This window comes from Jaculus jaculus, chromosome 9 (genome assembly GCF_020740685.1).
Source record: "Jaculus jaculus isolate mJacJac1 chromosome 9, mJacJac1.mat.Y.cur, whole genome shotgun sequence".
In the NCBI taxonomy this organism is placed as follows: Eukaryota; Metazoa; Chordata; class Mammalia; order Rodentia; family Dipodidae; genus Jaculus; species Jaculus jaculus.
Window position 1 is genome coordinate 36,956,782 of NC_059110.1, and position 21,216 is coordinate 36,977,997.

A 21,216-nucleotide genomic window follows, 5' to 3' on the forward strand; every position below is an offset into this window, starting at 1 on the left:
ACATTCTAATCACCTTGGGTTTTTCTTTTTTTTGTATTTAATAACTCATTTAAATGTACTTTTGCTAAATCACATTTTAAAAATCTGACATTAATTACTGATATATTCATATCATTCTGACAAGGCTATTTTGCTATATTAAATGTACTTCCATGTGAGTTTTCTCATCTTACCTCTCCATTTTCCAAAGGGTGGATCTTAGAATAAAATGAAGTGCAGATGACCTCATCGTCTTTGGCATAGGATGGAGGCCCAGTGCGAGGATGGATGTTGTAGAGGGTCAGGCACTCAGTGTCCGTCACTGCATGATACTGCCAGGGCTTGTACTCCGCATCATCGAGGGAACGCTCCAGGATCCAGTTTCCAGGCCGGGGGGAGTTAGCTGCCTTCACAATGACATAAGCAATCTGGAAAACCTGGGGTAGAGTTATGAGCATAGCTTTGAATTTCAAAGTACTCTCTCCTTATGCCAAATACAAATGGAACTGCCAACTTGGAGTTCATTTCAGATTTTATTCTATAACTCTGTTATGTCTTCTGAAAAGATTTTACTACTAAAAGCTCATATTTAATAACTTTTTCTAAAACAAGATGTTTCATTTTGACAGCATGACTTTAAATGCAATGAGTTAAGACTAGACTTCAGCTATCTACCAATGCCTTGGCTTCATTCACTTCATCTAGTTTGGAAAGTTCCATCATAACCATCACCCCAGAAACCACTTACTACATATCAATTTACTCACCTCAGACATTAGAGTCATTAGAAATAAAACATGTGTATTTATATTACTTACTCCTCAAAAAAAAATTCTTGTGTGGACTTTATATTGTTTAGCAAAATCAACATGGGGCTTCATGGGCTCAAATTGTGGGGTTGCAATTTTGTGAACCTGAGAAGATTATTTTTCTAACTCTTATCTTCCTTTTCTATGAATTAGGGTTAATAATAAGCACATCATTGAGAAGTCACTTGGGTTAAATGAGATAATGTAAAATACCCAGCAAAGAACATGGCATAAAATATTCAACTAATGCCAATTTCTCAACATCCTTAAGTAGAAAGCAATAGACACAAAATTCAGGAATGCACAGAATGACTAAAACTTTAACATATAACGTGCCTTCTTCTGTGCCTTCTTACAAAAGATTAAAATGTGAAAATTGGAGCAATAAGGAAGCATCTTTAACATGTCAACAGATTCAAAAATTGAAGGAAATCTCCTAATTTCAACTTTATATAAAATTGAAGATCCAGCAAAAGAAACATTCTTAATGTTTTTGTGATGACATATATGTGTTTTCTTTACCACGCAGGCAAAATGTAAAAGTCATGTGCATTTTGTGTGTGTGTGTGTGTGTGTGTAATGTCCTAGATAGAGCCATAGAAAAAACAAGGCTAAATGACCATTTTCTTAGAATGGTAAGAATGAGTCATGAAAAAGTAATAAGAAAGCAAAATGAAAAAAATCTAGATTGGTAACGGTATAAGAAATGAGGATGGTAGCTACTCTAAGCTCAGTGGTTGGAGTCACTAGTGGGGCCAAATTAGGAGCCAGTTCTGTGCTACAATGTGACTTAAGGGGCTGCTCTGTCATAAAAAGAAATCCTGGAAGGAATGCTCTAGAACAAACTACATGATTTGGGCACTGGTCCTTTATGAATTCATAAATAGTAAATTCCAATGATGAATTTAAAAATATAAAAAGTTGATATAGACAAGCCATACAGATGCCATTCTGAATCAGTTATTTTCTTGTTAGTGGGAAGAAATGTCCAATCAAAAGCAGTTTATGAAAGGAAAGGAGTTTAATCTGACTTTCACTTTCAAGGAGAAGTTTCATCAAGGTGGGGAAGGCATGACAGGCTGGTACAGGAAGCCATCACATCTCACCAGGAGTCATGGAACAGAGAGTGAACAGCATGTGGAGCTGGGTTATAAGACTTCAAGGCCCACCCTCAGGAATCTACTTCTTCCATATCCTAAAGGTTCCACAAATTTCCCCATCAGTGCCACCAGCTGGGGACCAAGTGTTCAAACACAGGAGCCTGGGGTGGCAGTTACTAGGATGTAGGTACACTAAGGTCAGTGAAGGTAAAGTAACAATCTGTGAAGGCGCTGAAATTGAGTCTAGTATTTTCCTGTGAGACACAGCTGTAGAAAAGTCACTGGCTAAAATGTAAATCTCCATGGTCCAACCTCCCTAATGCACCTCTCCTGTGAAGTTGTCTGGTTTATCCCAGCCAGACAGGGAACAACCTTAACCTCTATTTTGAACAATATGGCCTTTGAATATTCAAATTTACTGAATGTCATATATAGATGGGAATATTTGTGAGTTTATATGAACAAAAGGTTTATAGATTAGTATAGCTACTTTGAAATACATATGTATATATGTATGTATATATTTATATACCTATATATACACATACCTATAAATATACATATATGTGTGTGTATATGTGTGTGTGTGTGTGTATGTGTATACACATGTATTTCTTATGCATTTGGTGAAAGAATATTCATGAACATGTAAACCTATTTCCCTTGTGAATGAGGAACAAAAATGAGGAGGAAGGAGAGTAGAGGGGTTTTACATTATCCCACTATCCTGTTGTTATACTAACACAATTGTCTTACTATTTAATAAAATAATACTGTTATTTTGTGGTGATGAGAATCATATGCAAGACTTACTCACATACACTAGGAAGGCTTTCTACCACTGAAGTTCATTTCCACCCCCAATTTTTATTTTGAAACAGGGTCTTGTTAAGTATTCCTGGCTGGACTTACATTTCTTCTGTCTTACCCACTACGTATGGCTTCCGAAATTATTTTTAAAATGAATAAAAACTAAAAACAATATCACATATTTCAGAAAATTTTAGGTGTTATTTCTTAGAAATTATTTCCTTCAGATGGTTTATATTCAACAACTTGTCACATGAAACATCTTTATAAAGAAATTCACTGAAAAACAAACTATTAACAGGTAGAGTTCAAAGACAGTGTTGTCTACACTGTAACTGTTATGAAATGGTCTGGTTATAAATGTAACTCCATAGTATTCTAGCAGGATCATAAAAATGATAAAGACAATGAATAATTGAATTGTGAATAGTGAGATAACATGGCCTATAGCTTTCACATCTCGAAAGTCATTACTTGCTTATCATAACACTCTTGAGATAGTAGGCATTCAGTATTTATTAGTTCTAATTGATTAAGCACAGATTTTACAGTTGTAAAATCATTCCAGGTTATTTTATTTTGTTAAGTACTGGCCATTTATGTTTGTAATACCTTCATTCCAAGTCAATACATACAATATTGGTGATTTGCAGGAATCAAAGCAAACATTTCTTTGTTTTTCATCGTGTGTGTGTTTGTGTGTGTGTGTGTGTGTGTGTGTGTGTGTGTGCGCGCGCGCGCGCGCAAGTGTAGAGTATACATGCACAGTATAAATCCAGGGAGTCTCTCATCTCTGCCTCCCACCTTGAGCACTGGGATTATACACACAAGCTACCTCATCCAGCTTTACATGGGCTCTGAGGATTCCCAAGTCAGATCCTCATGTTTGTACAACAAGCGCTTTACCTGTGGAGCCATCTCCCTAGACCACAGCTCAGCTATGTCTCCCTGAGCTGACAAACTCTGTTCTTAACATTTCCTTTCCAAGGTTAACCCAAGAAAATGATAATGAAATAATGAACACAGAATGATGCACTCTCCATGGAAGAAAGAATCTATATAAATATTTTGTGTTATCATCTTTCCTTCCAGAAATATTTTTAAGAGATACAAAATAAAAGATAATGAATCATGTAAAAGACCACAGTGACTCAGTAAGAAAAATAAGGATACACTGAGGTTACAGATAAAGAACATGGCTTAGAAAGCAGCTCAGCAAGCAAATACAGGAAGAGGCCAAATTGTCTTGGAAACGCAATATAAATTTATGGTTCAGGATCTTCTAGGTTGGATCTGCAATAATAGATGAAAAGTGGTACATGAGAAAGTTCTACAAAATATCCCACAGCCTCACTGTATAATTCATCATAACAGCCAGAATTAAATGACACAGAAAAGCAGCCACTTGCCCTCAAAAATATTAAAGGAGTTTCATTTCAAAACAATATCCTCCTTTCACTTATTTTCTATGGATTCTTTCACATCCCATGCAAAATTAATTAAATTTGTTGGCATGTAGTGTTATGAATAAACTTTTTAAAGTGCTGTAAATAGCAGTATTGAAGAACTCAAAGAATGGAAGCCTTCTTTGAAGGCTCCAGCAAATGACTGAAAATTTTAATAGTAATTGTCTAAGTACTCTAAGTTTTCAATGGCTCTAATAAAATAACTCTTTACTGCTACGTATGCTACATTCATTAAGTATCTCTTGTGTCCTCAGTGCACAAGATCTTCAAAATCAGTAATATTAATAGCATTTTTCCAGAAGAATAAAGCCCCATTCTGTTATGGTAAGCAGTAAGAAAGGCAAACATCCTATTATAAAAGCACTGAGAATGCTTGGCTGTAATGAGCCTAATCAATGTGCTACACAAATAATTTTCTGTTGGACAACATTCTTTACAAACTTGGTGCCTGAAAAAAAAAAAAAAAAAGCCCGAAGTCTTAACACCAAACTGTAACAGGGGTCTCTTTCCTAATACATTTGTTACTCATTTGCATGTCATCCACCAAATTGCTATGTAATTATTTCATCAAATTCAGCTTTGACTTAGATGTTCTTTCTATAAGTGAAGTATTAAGAGCTTGCTCTGAATTTTAATGGAATTGGAAAAGGGGTATTTCTGAGGGACCTTTTAGTCCCAAGGTGACAACAATACAAAATGACTATTGCACAGAGAGAGACTGCAACCTTTTCCCTAAAGGGGCTAAGATAAGGTGTTAGTGGTACAGTATGAACTGAAGTAACCTGGGAGCTCAGAGTACATTTAACCTAGCTAGGATTGGATATCTTAGCTCACCTATAAAACCTATAGACCATGTGTATAGGCCTGATATTCAGAATCAATTTCTATAATATGCACTGCTGAGTATAAACTTAAGATGATCTACTTTCTAAGCCTTTCAGGAATCCCCTTTCTCCTGTTCCCTTTGTCTTTAAAAGGATCACATACATTTTAAAAAAGAAATTGCTACCAAAGATATTTTAGAAATTGTTGAGTGTCACTGCTATACACTTAAAAGAGCCAGGATGAATATTATTCCTCCATAATGTTAGAAACTCATTGAATCTCTCCTTTCTATAGGCTTCTCTTCACAAATCCACACAAGGATCAGTGAAGAGTCATGGTCTACAAATAGTGCTTCCTACTTCTTGGAGTGCTTGACTTATTCTGTTCCAAGACTGTTCTAATTGTTCATGAGAAAAGCACATGGCCACCTGGTGCTTGTCCTTGTTGATCTCTGCCTTCTTCGTGCATTTCTATTAGTGAACTTCATATAGCAATCCATTGCCCTCAGGACACTGAAATGTCTTAGCTGTGGCTTTTGCCCATGCAACGGAATCCAACATTTCCATCTGCTGTGATATACTATCTACATTTATATTGTGAAAGCTCATTGTACTATTTTCCTTAAAGTAAAGATTTTCATCAAATTCCCTTCATTATCTGTAGGAGGACCATAGCCAGAAGGGCCCTGGGACAAGGCCCTGAGATTACAGCACATGCGCAACTGCTACTTCCCCTGTGAGCCAACCTAAACCCTGCCTAAACACCTGACACCGCTGATGCAGAAAATGAGCCAATGAAAAAGGGACAACACAATGCCAAAGAATGAAAGGACCAATGGGAAGCAGGGAAGGGGTATATAGCGATGTCTGTTTTCCTCAATAAACAAGTCTGCTTTCAGCTTCTCTCTGCGCCTTCTTGCCCCTCCGCCAAGGGCTGTTGGCTGTTGGCTGTTGGCTGTTGGGGCGGTGGGGAGGGGGATACAGCAACAATTATCCATTACTTCCTAAAGTGATGAGTGACAGAGAGGATTATAGAAAGTATGAGCTTCAAGGTTAGTACCCATTTGGAAAATCTGGGAAGCTTTGTAGAAGTGTATATGATGTTGCTTTGCTTTAGTTGATTGATGTAGTTCATGTGATTATCAGTTGTTCTACCCATGATCTCTAAGAAGAAAATCAACAAGAAACCAATCATAGCAAAGAAAACAAAAGAGTAAAGTTCAGATGTTTTCAGGAAGGTTTGTGGGGATAGCTAAGGAAGGAGAGCAGAGGTCATAGCCCAAAGACCTCAGAATGGCTGTAGCTGCGTTGAAGGGCCCGAGCCTCACAGAGGAAGCTCTGAAAGAAGCAGGTATAAGAGTTGTGCTGAGTAAATGGAATTCACCAAACTCTGTAGAAGGCAGGACTCACTCGAAGACTTACTTCCATCTAAGCCACACGTAAAAAAGCTCTTACTCCCCACAAACTTTCTGACCAATCTAAGAAATTTGTTGTTCACTATTATCTTAATATTTCTCTCAAAACAGATAAATATGTAAGTTCTGCTCATGCAATTACTGGACTTGAATTAAAATCAAACTCTAAATATAAAGTTTTTAAATGATGCTTTCAACTTTAAAAAAATCTAGAAATATATGCAACCATTTGGGGGGGATGATTTCCATGTTCCCTTATGTACTGCTTCAGAAAACCTATGTTAATGTGGCACAGGGCTCCAGAGAAGCTTGCCCACTCACACCTTCCATTGTATATATATAATTTAAGAGAGAGCAAGAGAAAGGCATAAGGAAGGAGATAATGGGCATACCAAGGCTTCTAGCCACTGCAAAGGAGCTCCAGATGCATGCACCACCTACTGGGGAATCGAACTAGGGTCTTTAGGCTTTGCAGGTGAGTGCCTTAACAGTTGAGCCATCTCTCCATCCCTCAAACCTTCTATCTTCATGCAGGTTAATTTATAATAATTTTACATACTAACAAGTGTGCGCATGCTGCGCAGTTCACTCATCTAACTCACCAGTGTCTACTATAAATGTGGAGCATGAGCTTATTGAAGTTGTAGATAAGCAACTGTCACTTCAACTCAGTCACAAAAGAAGCAGAAATACTCCTCCCACAATTAAAATGGATATTTTTATGTTCACACAAAATTCAAGAGAAATTAATACATTTGAAAATGAATTACTCAGCCACCTGAAAATTTGTAAGAAATAATAACAGTATGACTAATGATAAGTCCTTTGAAGAGAAAATTTGTAATTATTTGTTGAAATTATTTTGCATAAGGAGCTTAAATCAATGTACTACTTTTTCACCAGAGTATTTGAACCACTTTTCTACCTCACTCCACAAAAGGCAAATCTCAACTATTATCTCTAAAGAATAGTATCAGCTCTGCTTGTTAGCATTTAAATGTAGTCTAATTCCAGTATTTCATGAAAAATATGATAGGTTTTTCCTACAATTGGACAAGTTTATTACAAAGTTAATTCATAAGAGCATCCACAGGCAAGAATAAGCAAGAAACAGAAGTACAATGGGTGATGGGCACAGCAACGTGGGATTCACGGTGGCAGTACACAAATGGCTTCTGCTTGCCATGGGCTGGGACACTACTGAAAACACAAGGTAGTCACCAGTGCCCATGGATGACAACTAATATTTCCAAAGAAAAGGTATTTAGGGGGTGGGAGATGTCCAGACATTCTCTCAGTGTAATGAGGCATACATCCATGTACAGTGGTCATTCCAAAAAGGTGAAACCAAACCTAAAGAAAGTCTAAATTCAACAACTTTCAGAAAATATGGGCATATAACAGCATATAAACAACACTACGGGGGTACAATTAGCAACATGCAGTATGTGAAAACCTCCACTGAAAAGCCACATAATTTCTTTAAAAACTTGAATTGTGAGGAAGTAAAAAATAGGAAAGGGTAGAAACTACAAGATCCTTAAGACTTCTAACCAAACAAATGCTCTCTACATCTTCCTGTACACACTGATTCAGTTGACTGACTATTTAAAGAGAAATTGCAAACACATGTGGTGGCCCATGCCATGTTTAGGTGTGACAATGGTGTTATGTATCAGAGAAAAAAAATCTTATGCTTCAGAGGAAAAAAAAATAATAAATAAAACACTCATTGAGAAAGAGACATAGGAGTTTGCTTCCAAATAACCTGAGGTGAAGAGTAGGATGGGGATGAGATTAGAACTGACATGGGAAACTGTGAGTTAATTCCTGTAGGTGGATGTGTGTCGGGTACATCTACAATCATTATCAACTCTAAATGTTTGTGTGTGTGTTTATTTTTCACAACTAAAATGAAAAGGCTTACAGATGTACCTCATTTTAATAAACTATTTTTTTCACATAACAATATTACTTACCTCTGACAGTAACTTAGTACTTGCTCTTAAAGTGAGAACATTGAGTGTACTTTCTTAATTATCTTGATAAATTATTAACTCTTCATCTTCCTGGACTATACTACATCCTGATATCAAGAAATATGAAGGAGAGATGCAACCCATCATACCTCAAAAGGGCCCCAGCTGAAACTAAGGAAAACTGGCGAAACAAGCAAGGGTGCTGTTTTCCTGGTGAACCAGATACCAGCACAAGGGGGAAGGAGACCAACACAGAGAAAAATCAACTCCTACAAAATCAGAGAGCCAGAGCCTCAGAAGCCCTCAATACCTCATCACTGAAGCAAACCAAAAATGAACCCAACATGGCTCAGGGAAATTTTGCAGAAGACCGGGTGGAAAGAATGTCAGAGCCACATGTTGGGGCATGTTATGCAGAGACATTTATCATGCCAATAACTGTGGGCTAACCTCACAATGCATGACCCACATACCTCAAAAAGGAGGGGCCAATGTGGAGGGGGTAGGCCCAAAATGAGTCTGATAATGGTACCAAACTGCCTGTATTTGCTGAATACAAAACTAATAAAAAAAGAAATATGTTTTAATAATTAATTATCAACTATGAAGGACCTAAATGTAAAGTCTCAAGATCTTACTCCAGTCATTAGAAAAACCAGTAATATGAGGAAGTAGAATCCAAATTGGAATGAATTCAACCCTCGCTCAGCTTATTAACAAATTTAGTAGTCCACACTTTATTAAGTTGCTGTCATTGAACAGTGTCAGCTGCAGGGAAACTCAGGCAAGTATTCCCCTTGTCTTTAGCACTGCCCTTGACATCTTTTCCTCCTCTCACACATTTTTTCTCATCTGAAACAATCTATGGTTTCAAAAGATTAACCTGCCTCCTGTGAATAAGTCATTGGCTCAGCATGGCTTTCACACCAGCTACTGGTAAAAGAGCAGGTAGGCCAGGTTCTTCATAGAACATGACAGTCCTTTCAATGAAGCCATTGCAGAGCACAATATTGGTGTGAATCACAGACAATCAAAACTGTGACAGTTTAAAGCTTGCCTTCTAAAAATCATTCACTCTGGAGAAATACCCAGCCTTGCCTTTGTTTTTGTGCTTTTATGGTTACCAGAGTAAGGAAAAACTACAGGTTCTCCAATTTATGACATTACAGACATGAATGAATCACTCTAGTTCAAAGCATTTGGGGAATAATAGCAAAGATTTGCAGTGATGAGAAGAGTTAGAAATAGAATGTTAACAGTTCAGAATAACAAATCAAAGACAAATTGAAACTTTCTGATCTTGGTTCATGAATGCTTCCAATAGATCAGTCACTTAACACTTACCCAATTTTAGCCATTACAGATGAAATAGCATTAGCTACTTTCAGGCTTATGTATCTCTCCAGTTTTCTGCCCTTCCGTAGGCACTTTCTTGGGAATAATCAGTACCTTCTGCTGTTTATTATTATACCACTCCATTCCTGTTTGATACCCTGCAGCCCATGAACACCCCACCACTCTATTATAATCATTCTCACAAAGGTACCAGTGACCTGGTTGAATATTTCAGTTTTTTCCATCTTTGTCTTCTTTGAAGCATCTGTACATTTTTATTATGCTTGTCCCATCATTTCTGAATTCTCATTTCTCTTTAAAAAACTGGTATTTATTTGTTGGGCCTAATAGCTCATGCTTTAAATAATATTTATTTAAAATTTAAGTGATTTTAAAACTAAATCATTCTTCTGTAATATTGCTTTTGTCTGAATGGGAAGGGAGTAAACACTAGAAGAGGAAGTACTTGAGTACTGATCATCTTTTAACTTAATTAATTTATGGGAAAGATTTCTCTAGGACAAATCTATTTAAAATTTATTTTAAAATGCGAAAAAAAATGTGTCCACAGAGTTACGAGTCTGAAATCACTATCCAATAGTGTGTTTATTCATAAAGACTACTAACAAGTCTTAAAGAACAGCATGAACCCTAGGAAGCAGTCATGTCTTCTCAGGACAGAATCAAGTTCCATCTCACTTGTAAAACCCAGGACAAACACTAGCCCACGGACTTTCTGAGCGTTGAGCCCAGTAAATATACATGTAGACAAAACTATAAGTACAGACAACATAAGAAATCTAGTGTGTTTCATAACATGATGCCACAACTCTGTGAAATTAAACACACAATGGATGGGTGTGAACTACAGCAACTAGCTCTGAAGGAATGGGACTTCCTTGAGCCCAGGTTCATGTCTAAAGTGAATGTATGAATAGTCTTTCAAAGCGATCATGAACACGTGGAACAGCCACATATTGAAAAATAGTTTATATGTATATTTTATGGATCAGACATTTTTATCTGTTATGTATCTCACATGATCAAGTATTATCACTACTGAAGGAAACCAAGAGTGATAAAACTAATAAATTTTGTTCAAAGTCTAGGTCAGTAACCATAAAATTAGAATATAAGCCAAAACAACATCATGATCTGAATTGTAGATTTGTTTTTACTTCAACATTTTGAAAATGTATCAAATTCCTAAAGTAGATAATATACTGAAGTAACTTTGGATCAAAGGAAAATTAAATTATTTAAATGTGAACAGAATACATTTCATGTCTACATACTCAGTAAATATTTTAGGAGATTTAAAAGAGAACTTTCAAAGTGGGGTTGGGGTGAGTCCTCAAGCAGGCTGGGAAGGACAGCTGTACTTGAACTCAAACCCACTATGATTAATATTAAGTTCACCTGCATTTTCCAAGGTATTTATTCCAGGATCTATATTCCATACAGATTGAAGATATACACAGCAATAGGATAATGAGTACATTAATCCATTTACTTGTCAAATATATGAGTAATGCATCGTTTACTGTGCCAGTATGTAATCTAAGTGTTGAAATATAGTAGTGAGGTTGAAATTGTTCTCTCATTAGAGTTATAGTCCAGTATATAAACAGTGGTGCTGTGGTAAAGCCAACTTCTTCTGGCTTTCAGAAGCCAACATGTGCATTTTCTCTCAATTCCATGGCTAAAGACATTACACAGGTGACATGAAATTAGTCACTCCAGGAGTATTTGCTCCATGAAGCATTTCCTCCAAATTCTGTGTCTGAAAACATCACAAAAGTAACATGAAGTCAGTCACTATAGGAGCGTTTACCCATGGAAAGTGACCAACATTTTAACCCAGGCTTTTTTTATCCCCTGAAGAGCTGATAGATAAGCTTTGTTGGTACATTACTGTAACAGCAAACAGGTAACTTTAGGTAAAGGGTTCTTTAGTAGATCGCAATCCTGGGAGGATTTTTTTTTTTTTTTCCTAAGAAAGTAACAGTTGAGCACAGACCTTAGTGGTATGAGGGATGAAGCCACACCATGACTTGTGAAATATCATTTAAGGTAAATAATACAGCAAGAGTAACAAGGTTTGATATACAGCTAGAGAGATTGCTCAGTGATTAATAGCACTTGTCACATAAGCATTAAGGCCTCTCTGTCCACAAACCACGAAGACTGAAGCAAAACCAAAGAAAGAGCTGGGTCTGTAAACCCAGTATGCTGACCAGGAGGTGGGGCTGGGGCAGGCACCAGAGAATGGCTAGGCTAAGCTCAAGATGGACAGCAGCTCCTCATTAATACCCTGTCTCAAGGAACTACAAAGATGAGCAATAAGGAGAAGGGCATTCCTTCTGTCCTTCATACATACCCCCATGGGGTGCACATCACCTTACACATGTGCACATCTAACACATAATACAAAACACACACACTGTGTCATACATGTACATGTACATACAGAGGTTTGATGTAGGAATGAACTTATTCCATCCCCAGACATCCAGCGTAGCCAGGATAAAATAGGATCAACAGACTGGTCAGGGATGGTGGGGGAAGCATAGAAGGACCAGGTTCATGAGCCTCACAGAATGATCTCAAGGCATGAATTTTGAGTCTGACTCAAGGCATGAATTTTGAGTCTGCATAGATGAAGATGCCATTGGGGATATTTCGAGCTGAGGGATAAATAGGATCAAATGTATATGTTTTAATAGTTATTCTAGATGGTGTGTGTGTGTGTGTGTGGCAAGTAGGCCACTCACTGCAAAGGAACATGGAATTAAGGCTAGGCATGAGGCTCTTCTACCTGTCCCCAGAAGAGGCATGATAGTGGCTTTGGTAAGGAGGGGAGCAATAAAGATCATATGTAATAAATTCTGAATGAATTTTGTAAATAGGATTTGTAGGACCTGCATAAGATACATGAGGGGAAATAGTAATTATTTCTGAGGTTTTTTTTAAATAACTAGATTAAAAACAGCCATTTTCTGAGAGGGATGCAGGTGTTGAGGAAAGACAACAGGAATAAGGTTCTGGTTGTTCTAGTAGAACTCCCCATGGAGTTACTGGCTGGGAGAGAGATGCAGTGTAAACTGACTAAATGGCAAATTTCTCTCTTCCTTTTTTTGTTTTTTGTTTTTTTTTCTTTTGAGCAAAGCCCAAAAGACTGGCCTTTTTTGTAAGAGAAAGAGAGAGAGAGAGATAACTGGTATGTCAGGGCCTCCATCCACTATAATCAAACTCCAGAAGCTGTGCCACCTTGCAAGCATGTGCACCCTTGAGGGCTTGTGTCACCTTGTGCCAGCTTACATGGGACCTGGAGAGCCAAACATGGGTCCTTTGGTTTCACCAGCAAGTGCCTTAACCATTAAGCCATCTCTCCAGCCCTTCTTCCTATGTTTTGATGTGTGGATATGAATGGGTGTGGTACACTTATGTGTTTGGGGCTGCTTTCACAAGTGTGCTCATGCATGGCGAGGTTAAAGTTCAATATTGGGATGTTTGGACCACTTTTCACCTTGCTTTTTGAGGCAGGGTCTCCTACTGAACATAAAGCACACTGAGAGCTAGCCAAGGCTGTGGAATCCTACTGTGTCTATCTCCCCAGCACTACGCCTCTTCCATTTTAAGTGAGTGCTGGGGATCTGAACTCAGATCTTCATGTTTGCATGGTAAGTCCGCAATACCCTGATCCCTCTCCCTAACCCAGGCAAGGTTCTTAACCTTTTCTATTCCTAAAATTTTTCTTCCTTGATATGGGCAAACCAAATACACAAGAATAATAATAAACTTGAAATAACTAAATAATAATAATGTTTCCTCTTTGCAGTTGTGAGGAATACAATATGGAATATATAAGTGAAAGTACAAGATTTTCTTACATATGTGTGCAAATAAATGTTAATGCTATTAGCTTTCAATAATGTAAAAAAAAGGATATGCATAAAATCAGTACATAAGAAAAAGGTTGTAAACATTACAGTAGTTCTTCTGAAATTGATAAAAGTCTCAAGATAATATTAATTATAATGTAAGAAAAATAAGAATGTGCTGGGTGTGGCGGTGCACATGCCTTTAATCCTAGCACTGGTGAGGCAGAGTTATGAGGATCACTGTGAGCTAGAGGCCAGGCTGGGATTACATAGTGACTGCCAGGTCAGCCTGTTTTACAGGGAGAAAAACAAAAACAGAAAAGAAAAGAAAAGAACTTTTAAGCATTATGATGATTCTTCTGAAATTGATAAAAGTCTCAAGATACATATGTAAGACAATCAACAGGAAAATATCAATAGAAACCCCAAAAGCAGAGTCTGTAGAGATGGTTTAGTGGCTAAGGTGCTTGCTTGCTAAGCTTAATGATGGTGGTTCAATTCCCCAGTACCCACTTAAGCCAGATGCACAAGACAGTATATGCATCTTTGCTGGGCTCCTTTCCCGTCAGGTAGTGCCGAGGGAAGGACCAGGCCTGCTGGTTCCTCCCTAGGGGTTGAGGAGGATGATCAACGTCGGATGACTCAGAAACCTCTCCTGGCCACTGGAGAAAAACCACAATGAGTCGGGAGTCTTTTCAATGCAGGAACTCGCAAAAATAACTCGCTTTATTACTCTGAGCAGTTGCCTATATCATGTTGGGGACAAAGGTGGGGATTTTAGAATGGGGGAAGAGGTAAGGGCCAATAGTAAACTTTAATTATTGAAATGGTAATTATAATTGCCACGCGGAGGTAGTAGGCCAGAAGCCATTAGGTGTCTTGCTGAGTCCTAGCTGGCCAGAGGCAGGTCGCCAAACTTTAGCTAGGCTCAGGAAGTTCGACTAGGCCTCACGCCTGGGCCTTTTAGGGCCCAAAACATCTTGAATTTGTTTGCAGTGGCTGAAGGCCCTGGTGTGTCCATTCTCTCTTTCTTTCTCTCTTTCTCTCCAATAAATAAATAAAACATATTAAAAGATTGTACTTTAAAAAAAAAAAAGAAAACCCAAATGCTTCAGAAATAAAAAATTAGTATATCAATGTTAAACCATACTAATGATTCGGGTGTCCCCCATAAACTTAAAGCCTCCTAAAGGGCAGAGTATTGTTTGGGGCGGGCTAATTGTTGTTATAGCCAATTTCCCCTTGGCAGTGTTTGGTACACTCTTGTTCTTGTTGTCCACCTGATGTTGGCCAGGGGGTGATGTCTACTCTCTGCTCATGCCGTCATTTTCCCCTGCCATTGTGGAGCTTCCCCCTTGAAATTGTAAGTCAAAATAAATCTCTTTTTCCCACAAGCTGCTCTTGGTTTCTACCAGCAATGTGAACTGGACAGCAACAGAAACAATGAAAATAGTTGAGGTAAATTGTACTTTATGTAGGCATGAGTTTACTAATTTGGAATTAGAAGTTTTAATCAAAAGAGGGCAAATTCTTATCATAGCATATAGCTAGACTGTCAAGATGTTTCTCAGAAAATAGACCCAAAAATAGTCAAATTCGGAAAACATTGAAAGTACATTCTTACATTTTACAGTTTAGAGTATTATCATGTTTAATTTCACTCCCCAAACAGAATTTCAACAGTATACAGAAATATACAACTGATGTTTTAGTGAATCAGAGTCATTTTCAAAGCTTGAAAAGTAGTGTCCTACTGTAAAATTAATACATTATGTACTTATTTTATTGGATGTTTAAAATATTTAGGACTGAAGGTGTAGTTCAGTGGTGGAGTGCTTATCTGGCACTGGGCTACCTTCCCAGAACTACAAAAATGAATGAATTAGCCAGGTGTAGTGGTGCATGCCTTTAATCCCAGCACTCGAGAGGCAGAGGCAGGTGGATCTCTGAGAGTTCAAGGCCAACTTAAGCCTATGTAGCGAGTTCCAGGTCAGCCTGGACTAACGTGAGACTCTATCTTGAAAAATAAATAAATAAATAAATGAATTAGAAAATGAAAAAAAGCAAGTAAATAAAAATCTGGTCAATAAATAGCTATTGTTGAGACTGGATTAGTGATTTACGATATTTACGTAGTGAACAATTCATATAAGTGTACACTAGGGAGAGAACACAGTTATCACAGTAACTTCAATGCCACAAAGGAAAGCTCAGAGCTGGAAAGACTGAGCCAAGCAGGCCTTGTTCAACAGCCGTTATGAGGCATGGATAGTGAGCCAGTTACCAGCAAACACTTACATGCTGGAAAAAGAAATGAAAATACAGAAAGAATTACCAAAAATTCCTACATGTTTCATTCACCTTTAAGGATATTATATAATTTGTGTTTTAATACAAACATCCCATAATATTTTCCTTTCATGTATAGCTATTGCTTTGTTACAATTTTAAATATATTTTAGGAATATTTTGATTGTAAGATATGACAAAACCAAGCTCATTGACCCACAAATTAGATAAGTTTATGGTAATCCATTTTTTACTAGGAGCTTGTTTTTAATATTCTAACCTTCATTTATTACATTTAATAATGATGAAAAGGCATATAACATATATAAATATACAAATATAATTGTATCCTATCTTTTCAGAAGCTCTTCTCTTGTAAAATGTAGAATAGTGTAGAATTCTATTTAATGTCAAATTGATAAGGACTTTCAGTGCCATGCTGATGTGTAAACAATGAGGTGAGTTTTTTCTGTGATTACTGGAGTGAAATTAAATGTTCTTCCTTAGGAAAATCAATGAAACACATTAAAAATGAAGAACAAAAGGATTTAACCTTCTGGAAATCAATTTTAACAAATTGGATCAATGGTGATCTTTCTCAGTTCTGTCTCGACAGTGTTTAGTCGGCTGCAATTAAAGTTGCCCAAAGAATTCTTATCAAAGACCCACATCCACATGGCTTCTTAAGAGTTCTTAAATTAACCAAAAACAACATCCAGTGTGCAACTCTATCCAAAATATTCAAGAAAAACAGCAACACAAACACACAGTTAAATCGAATATTATGTCAGGTGATATCTATAGAAATACATTGTAAGTTAGTATTATCTTTGGTAGATCCAGTTTCATCTAGAAGCAAGGTTTTACTTTTTAATATTATCTGGTACTAATCTAGTCTTTTAGTGAATTTATCATGATAAATAATAATTATAATGTTGTAAATAGCAGAAAATCCCAGGTGCTCTAAACTCCTCAGAGATTTGCACAGGAAATTGAAGTTATACAAACGTGTGTTTCGAGGGAAAGCTGTGAAATCTGAGAGGACTAAGCTGAGCTCTAGTCTGAATGCTGCCACTTGTGAAATGCTCAGCAAGATGCTTTATCTCTGTGGTGCAACATTGTCCCATGTGTAATGTTTTCTCTCTCAAATGGTGAAACAATTCTACAACATGATTCGTGTCAAACATTTTATCCACCCTCTAGGACAAAGCATTTTATCCAATATCTAAGACATTTACATACCATCTAGGACAACAGGCTTTGAAGCAGTTCCTTACATGGGGAAAACACCTCTTCTAATTCCAGACATGAGTAGTCCTATGTTATAGTTTTATGATGAAATTACAACTTATGCTATTAACAAAACAGTTCACTTACTAACTGATACTTTCTGACTTATCATGAACCTTTCATTGATAACATACCTCAACAAGCTGAGCAAAATGGTGCTAGAATTAATTTCCTTTACTACAAAGTTATGTCTGTTATATGTTGATATTTACAAACTTCAGTAGCACTCATCATTACTATTCTTGCCAACAGTATTTAGTTAAGAAATATTATGTGCCTCTCAGGGCATGCCAAAATGACCTCAAGAAATACTAGAAGGGCTGGAGAGATGGCTTAGTGGTTAAGTGCTTGCCTGTGAAGCCTAAGGACCCCGGTTCGAGGCTTGGTTCCCCAGGTCCCACGTTAGCCAGATGCACAAGGGGGTGCACGCGTCTGGAGTTCATTTGCAGAGGCTGGAAGCCCTGGCGTGCCCATTCTCTCTCTCTCCCTCTATCTGTCTTTCTCTCTGTGTCTGTCGCTCTCAAATAAATGAATAAAATTTTTTAAAAAAAGAAATACTAGAAAACCATGACTGGAAAAACAAAGCATTACCACCTCACACCCATTAGGATAACATTAGTAAACAAGTGTCAGTGTGGTTGTGAAAAAAATGGCACTTTATCACATGGGTTGTAGTAATGACAAATGGTGAAATACAATGTAGGTTCTTCATATTAAAAATGGAATTGCCATGTTGTTGCAGTCAGGTTCACATTACTGGTAGAAATCACCCAACCAAGAGCAGCTTGTGGGAAAAAAAAAAAAAAGAGGTTTATTTTGGCTTACAGGCTTAAGGGAGAAGCTCCATGATGGCAGGGAAAACAATGACATGAGCAGAGGGTGGACATCACCTCCTGGCCAACATCAGTTGGACCATAGCAACAGGAAAGTGTGCCAAACACTGGCATTGGGAAAGTGGCTATAACACCCATAAGCCCACCCCCAACAGTTTGATTCAGGTGTCCCCCATAAACTTAGGTGTTCTGAATGCTAGGTTCCCAGCTGATGGAGATTTGGGAATTAACACAGTGTGTTGTTGGGGTGGGCTTATGGGTGTTATAGCCACTTTCCCAATGCCAGTGTTTGGCACACTATCCTGTTGCTATGGTCCACCTGATGTTGGCCAGGAGGTGATGTCCACCCTCTGCTCATGCCATTGTTTCCCCCTGCCATCATGGAGCTTCCCCTCGATCCTGTAAACCAAAATAAACCCCTTTTTCCCAGAAGCTGCTCTTGGTTGGGTGATTTCTATCAGCAATGCGAACCAGACTGCAGCACTTGTGATCTAGCAATTCCATCTCCAGCATATACACAAAACCAAAAGCAAGCAATGAAACAATATGAAACACTGGTTCTAACAGATATTTGTTTATAATATTAGAAATATCAGGAGGGAGGGATAATCAAAATCTAAGAGGATATAAATAAGTCATAGGGAAGCCTACATTTTTGGACAATGGAACCCTCAAGAGCCATAGATGGTTAGTAGAAAATTTTCAGTGCCAGGGATGGGATACCATCCAGTGAGTTGTTGTCCATGGAGGTCCCTGATGCCCCCAAAATATTATAGGCCATTGCCGAGGCCCTTGGTTTCCCACCAGGAATAGATGGGAAAACCCTATTGCTGAAGACTCCACATACTTGAGCTGCAAGATCACTGAGAAATCCTGCTGGAGCTGAGCTGAAAACCTCCTCCATGAAAAACCAGCTGACAGAAAGCTGGAAAAAGCCATACTGCAAGCTTGATATTTGGCCAGCCAGTCCAAATGAGCCAATGGGTGCAATAGTGGCATGTATGTTATGGGGGAAACCAACAGCCCTCTAATTGGACTACAGGCCCACTCCATGGGAGGGAACACATGCCTGATACTGAAAACCTACAACAGAGTTAGTCATGAACCCTTGTGGTGTAGTCTGCTGCTGTTTGGCTAAACGTATATCCTATGCTCATCAAACTGCCCAGTAAGCACTTCTCTTAATGTTCATACCCATATATTAATGCTACTCTCACTTTTGGTTAGAGAACCTTCTCTTTTCAGATGGCAGTGACCTTGGGATGACTCAGAAGGAACCATGGTAATGAGAGGAAGTGACAGAGGAGTGCTCAGCATTGCAATATCTCTATCACACCTTCCAAGGCTCAAGGTTCATTGCAGAAGAAGTGGCAGAAAGAATGAAAGAGCCAAAGGAAGGGTAGGACTCCTTACAACGTGTTCCTCCACACACAAAATGGCCTGGATATCCATGATGTCACAGTGCCTGACACTACCTACACAAGACCATCATAATAGGAGGAAGAGATCATGACATCAAAATAAAAGAGAGACTGATTGAGATGGGGAGGGGATATGATGGAAAATGGAGTTTCAAAGGGGATAGTGGGGGAAGGGAGGGAATTACCCTGGGATATTGTTTATAATCATGGAAGTTGTCAATAAAAAAATAAAGAAAAAAATTAAAAAGACATAGGAATGACCCAAGTATCCATCAATGGATGTGTGGGTAAAGAATGTGGTGCATACTTAGAGAGTACTACTCTTTTTAACAAATGGATAATTCTGATCTGTGCTACAATATGGAAGAATCTTAATAGCATTATTCTAAGTGTAACAATCCAAGCTAGAACATGCATGCATGTGTGTGCACATGCACGTCTGCACACACACAAACACACACACACACACACACACACAAACACAAATTAAGTATAATTCCACTTTCACATGATCCAAAGTATTAAATACTGTGTGAGTTAAACAGGATAATCTTTAACAAAGTTAGAGAAAAACATACAGCATCCTTTTCTTCTTCACCATGTCTTCATTTTTACAACAGAGAGTTTTAGGTTCATGGGGCAGAGATTTTTCTTGGACGTATCCCATAAGTGCACAGCCTCCCATGGTATCAGCATCCCTTACCAGAGTGTCACATTTGCTAGAACTGATGAAGATCCCTTTAGAAAATCCACAGAGGGTGTGGTGGTTTGAGTCAGGCATTTCCCCATAAACTTAGATGTCCTGAGTGCTAGACTCCAAGCTGATGGAGATTTGGGAATGAAAGCCTCCTGAAGACAAGGTATTGTTTGGAGCAGGCTTATGGGTATTATAGCCAGTTTCCACTTGCCAGTGTTTGGCACACTCTCCTGCTGTTATTATCCATCTCATGTTGACCAGGAGGTGATATCCACTCTCTGCTTATGCCATTGTTTTCTCCTGCCATCATGGAGCTTCCCCTCATGTCTGTAAGCCAAAATAAAACTTTTCCCCCACAACCTGTACTTGGTCGAGTGATTTCTATCAGCAATGAGAATCTGACTGCAACAGATTGCATTAAGTTAATACTTGTAGTTCACTCTGCATCATGATAACTCTATAAGGACATGTCATCAATTATGGTATCATACCATTGTTTCCACTGCCCTCCAAACCCTTGTTCTCTGTCTACTCATCCTTTCACTGTCCAAAACCTGCTTTCTCTTTAAAAAGAGTGAAAAAAAAATATTACTAGTTTTGTTAATGCAATGATATTAGTGAAAATAAAAGCTTTCAGAAAAAGAATCTGATATATCAAGAGGTCCCATAAAAAAACTTTTTCAGTAATTTTTTTGTACAGTTGACCTATAACGTTGTCTTGGTGAGCTCCAGGTTAATGTGGGGTCCTGTCCCAAATCAAAGGGATGGAGCCTCAGCAGTGACATTCAGGTTATCTTCTCGTTCCCACACATTAGCACACATATATGTATGTATGCATGTATATATACACTGAAAGGTACTATATATAAGCCAAAAGGATCTGCAAATTCTTGTAACAACTATACTAAAATTCATCAATGTATAAGTCACTAATTATACAATAACTGAATCTATTGTGTCACTAGTTTAATTTTCTAAAATTATGGAGGAAACATTGTAATTTTTGACTATTTCTTAATTTCCATATTTTACTTTGTAAAAGTTCCTATATTTTCAGAAATATTAAGTAAATATAACATTTTTCA

At 37.8% G+C, this 21,216-nt stretch overlaps 1 protein-coding gene across 2 annotated transcripts in view; it reads right to left on the reverse strand.

Moving 5' to 3' along the window:
- Lama2 (laminin subunit alpha 2) overlaps window positions 1–21,216 on the reverse strand; it is a 640,019-nt gene that overhangs the window by 437,762 nt on the left and 181,041 nt on the right. For both annotated transcript variants that reach the window (XM_045157983.1, XM_045157982.1), the window contains exon 4: window positions 174–416. In XM_045157983.1, coding sequence (XP_045013918.1) covers window positions 174–416 — 243 coding nt within the window. The remainder of the gene's footprint in view (window positions 1–173; window positions 417–21,216) is intronic.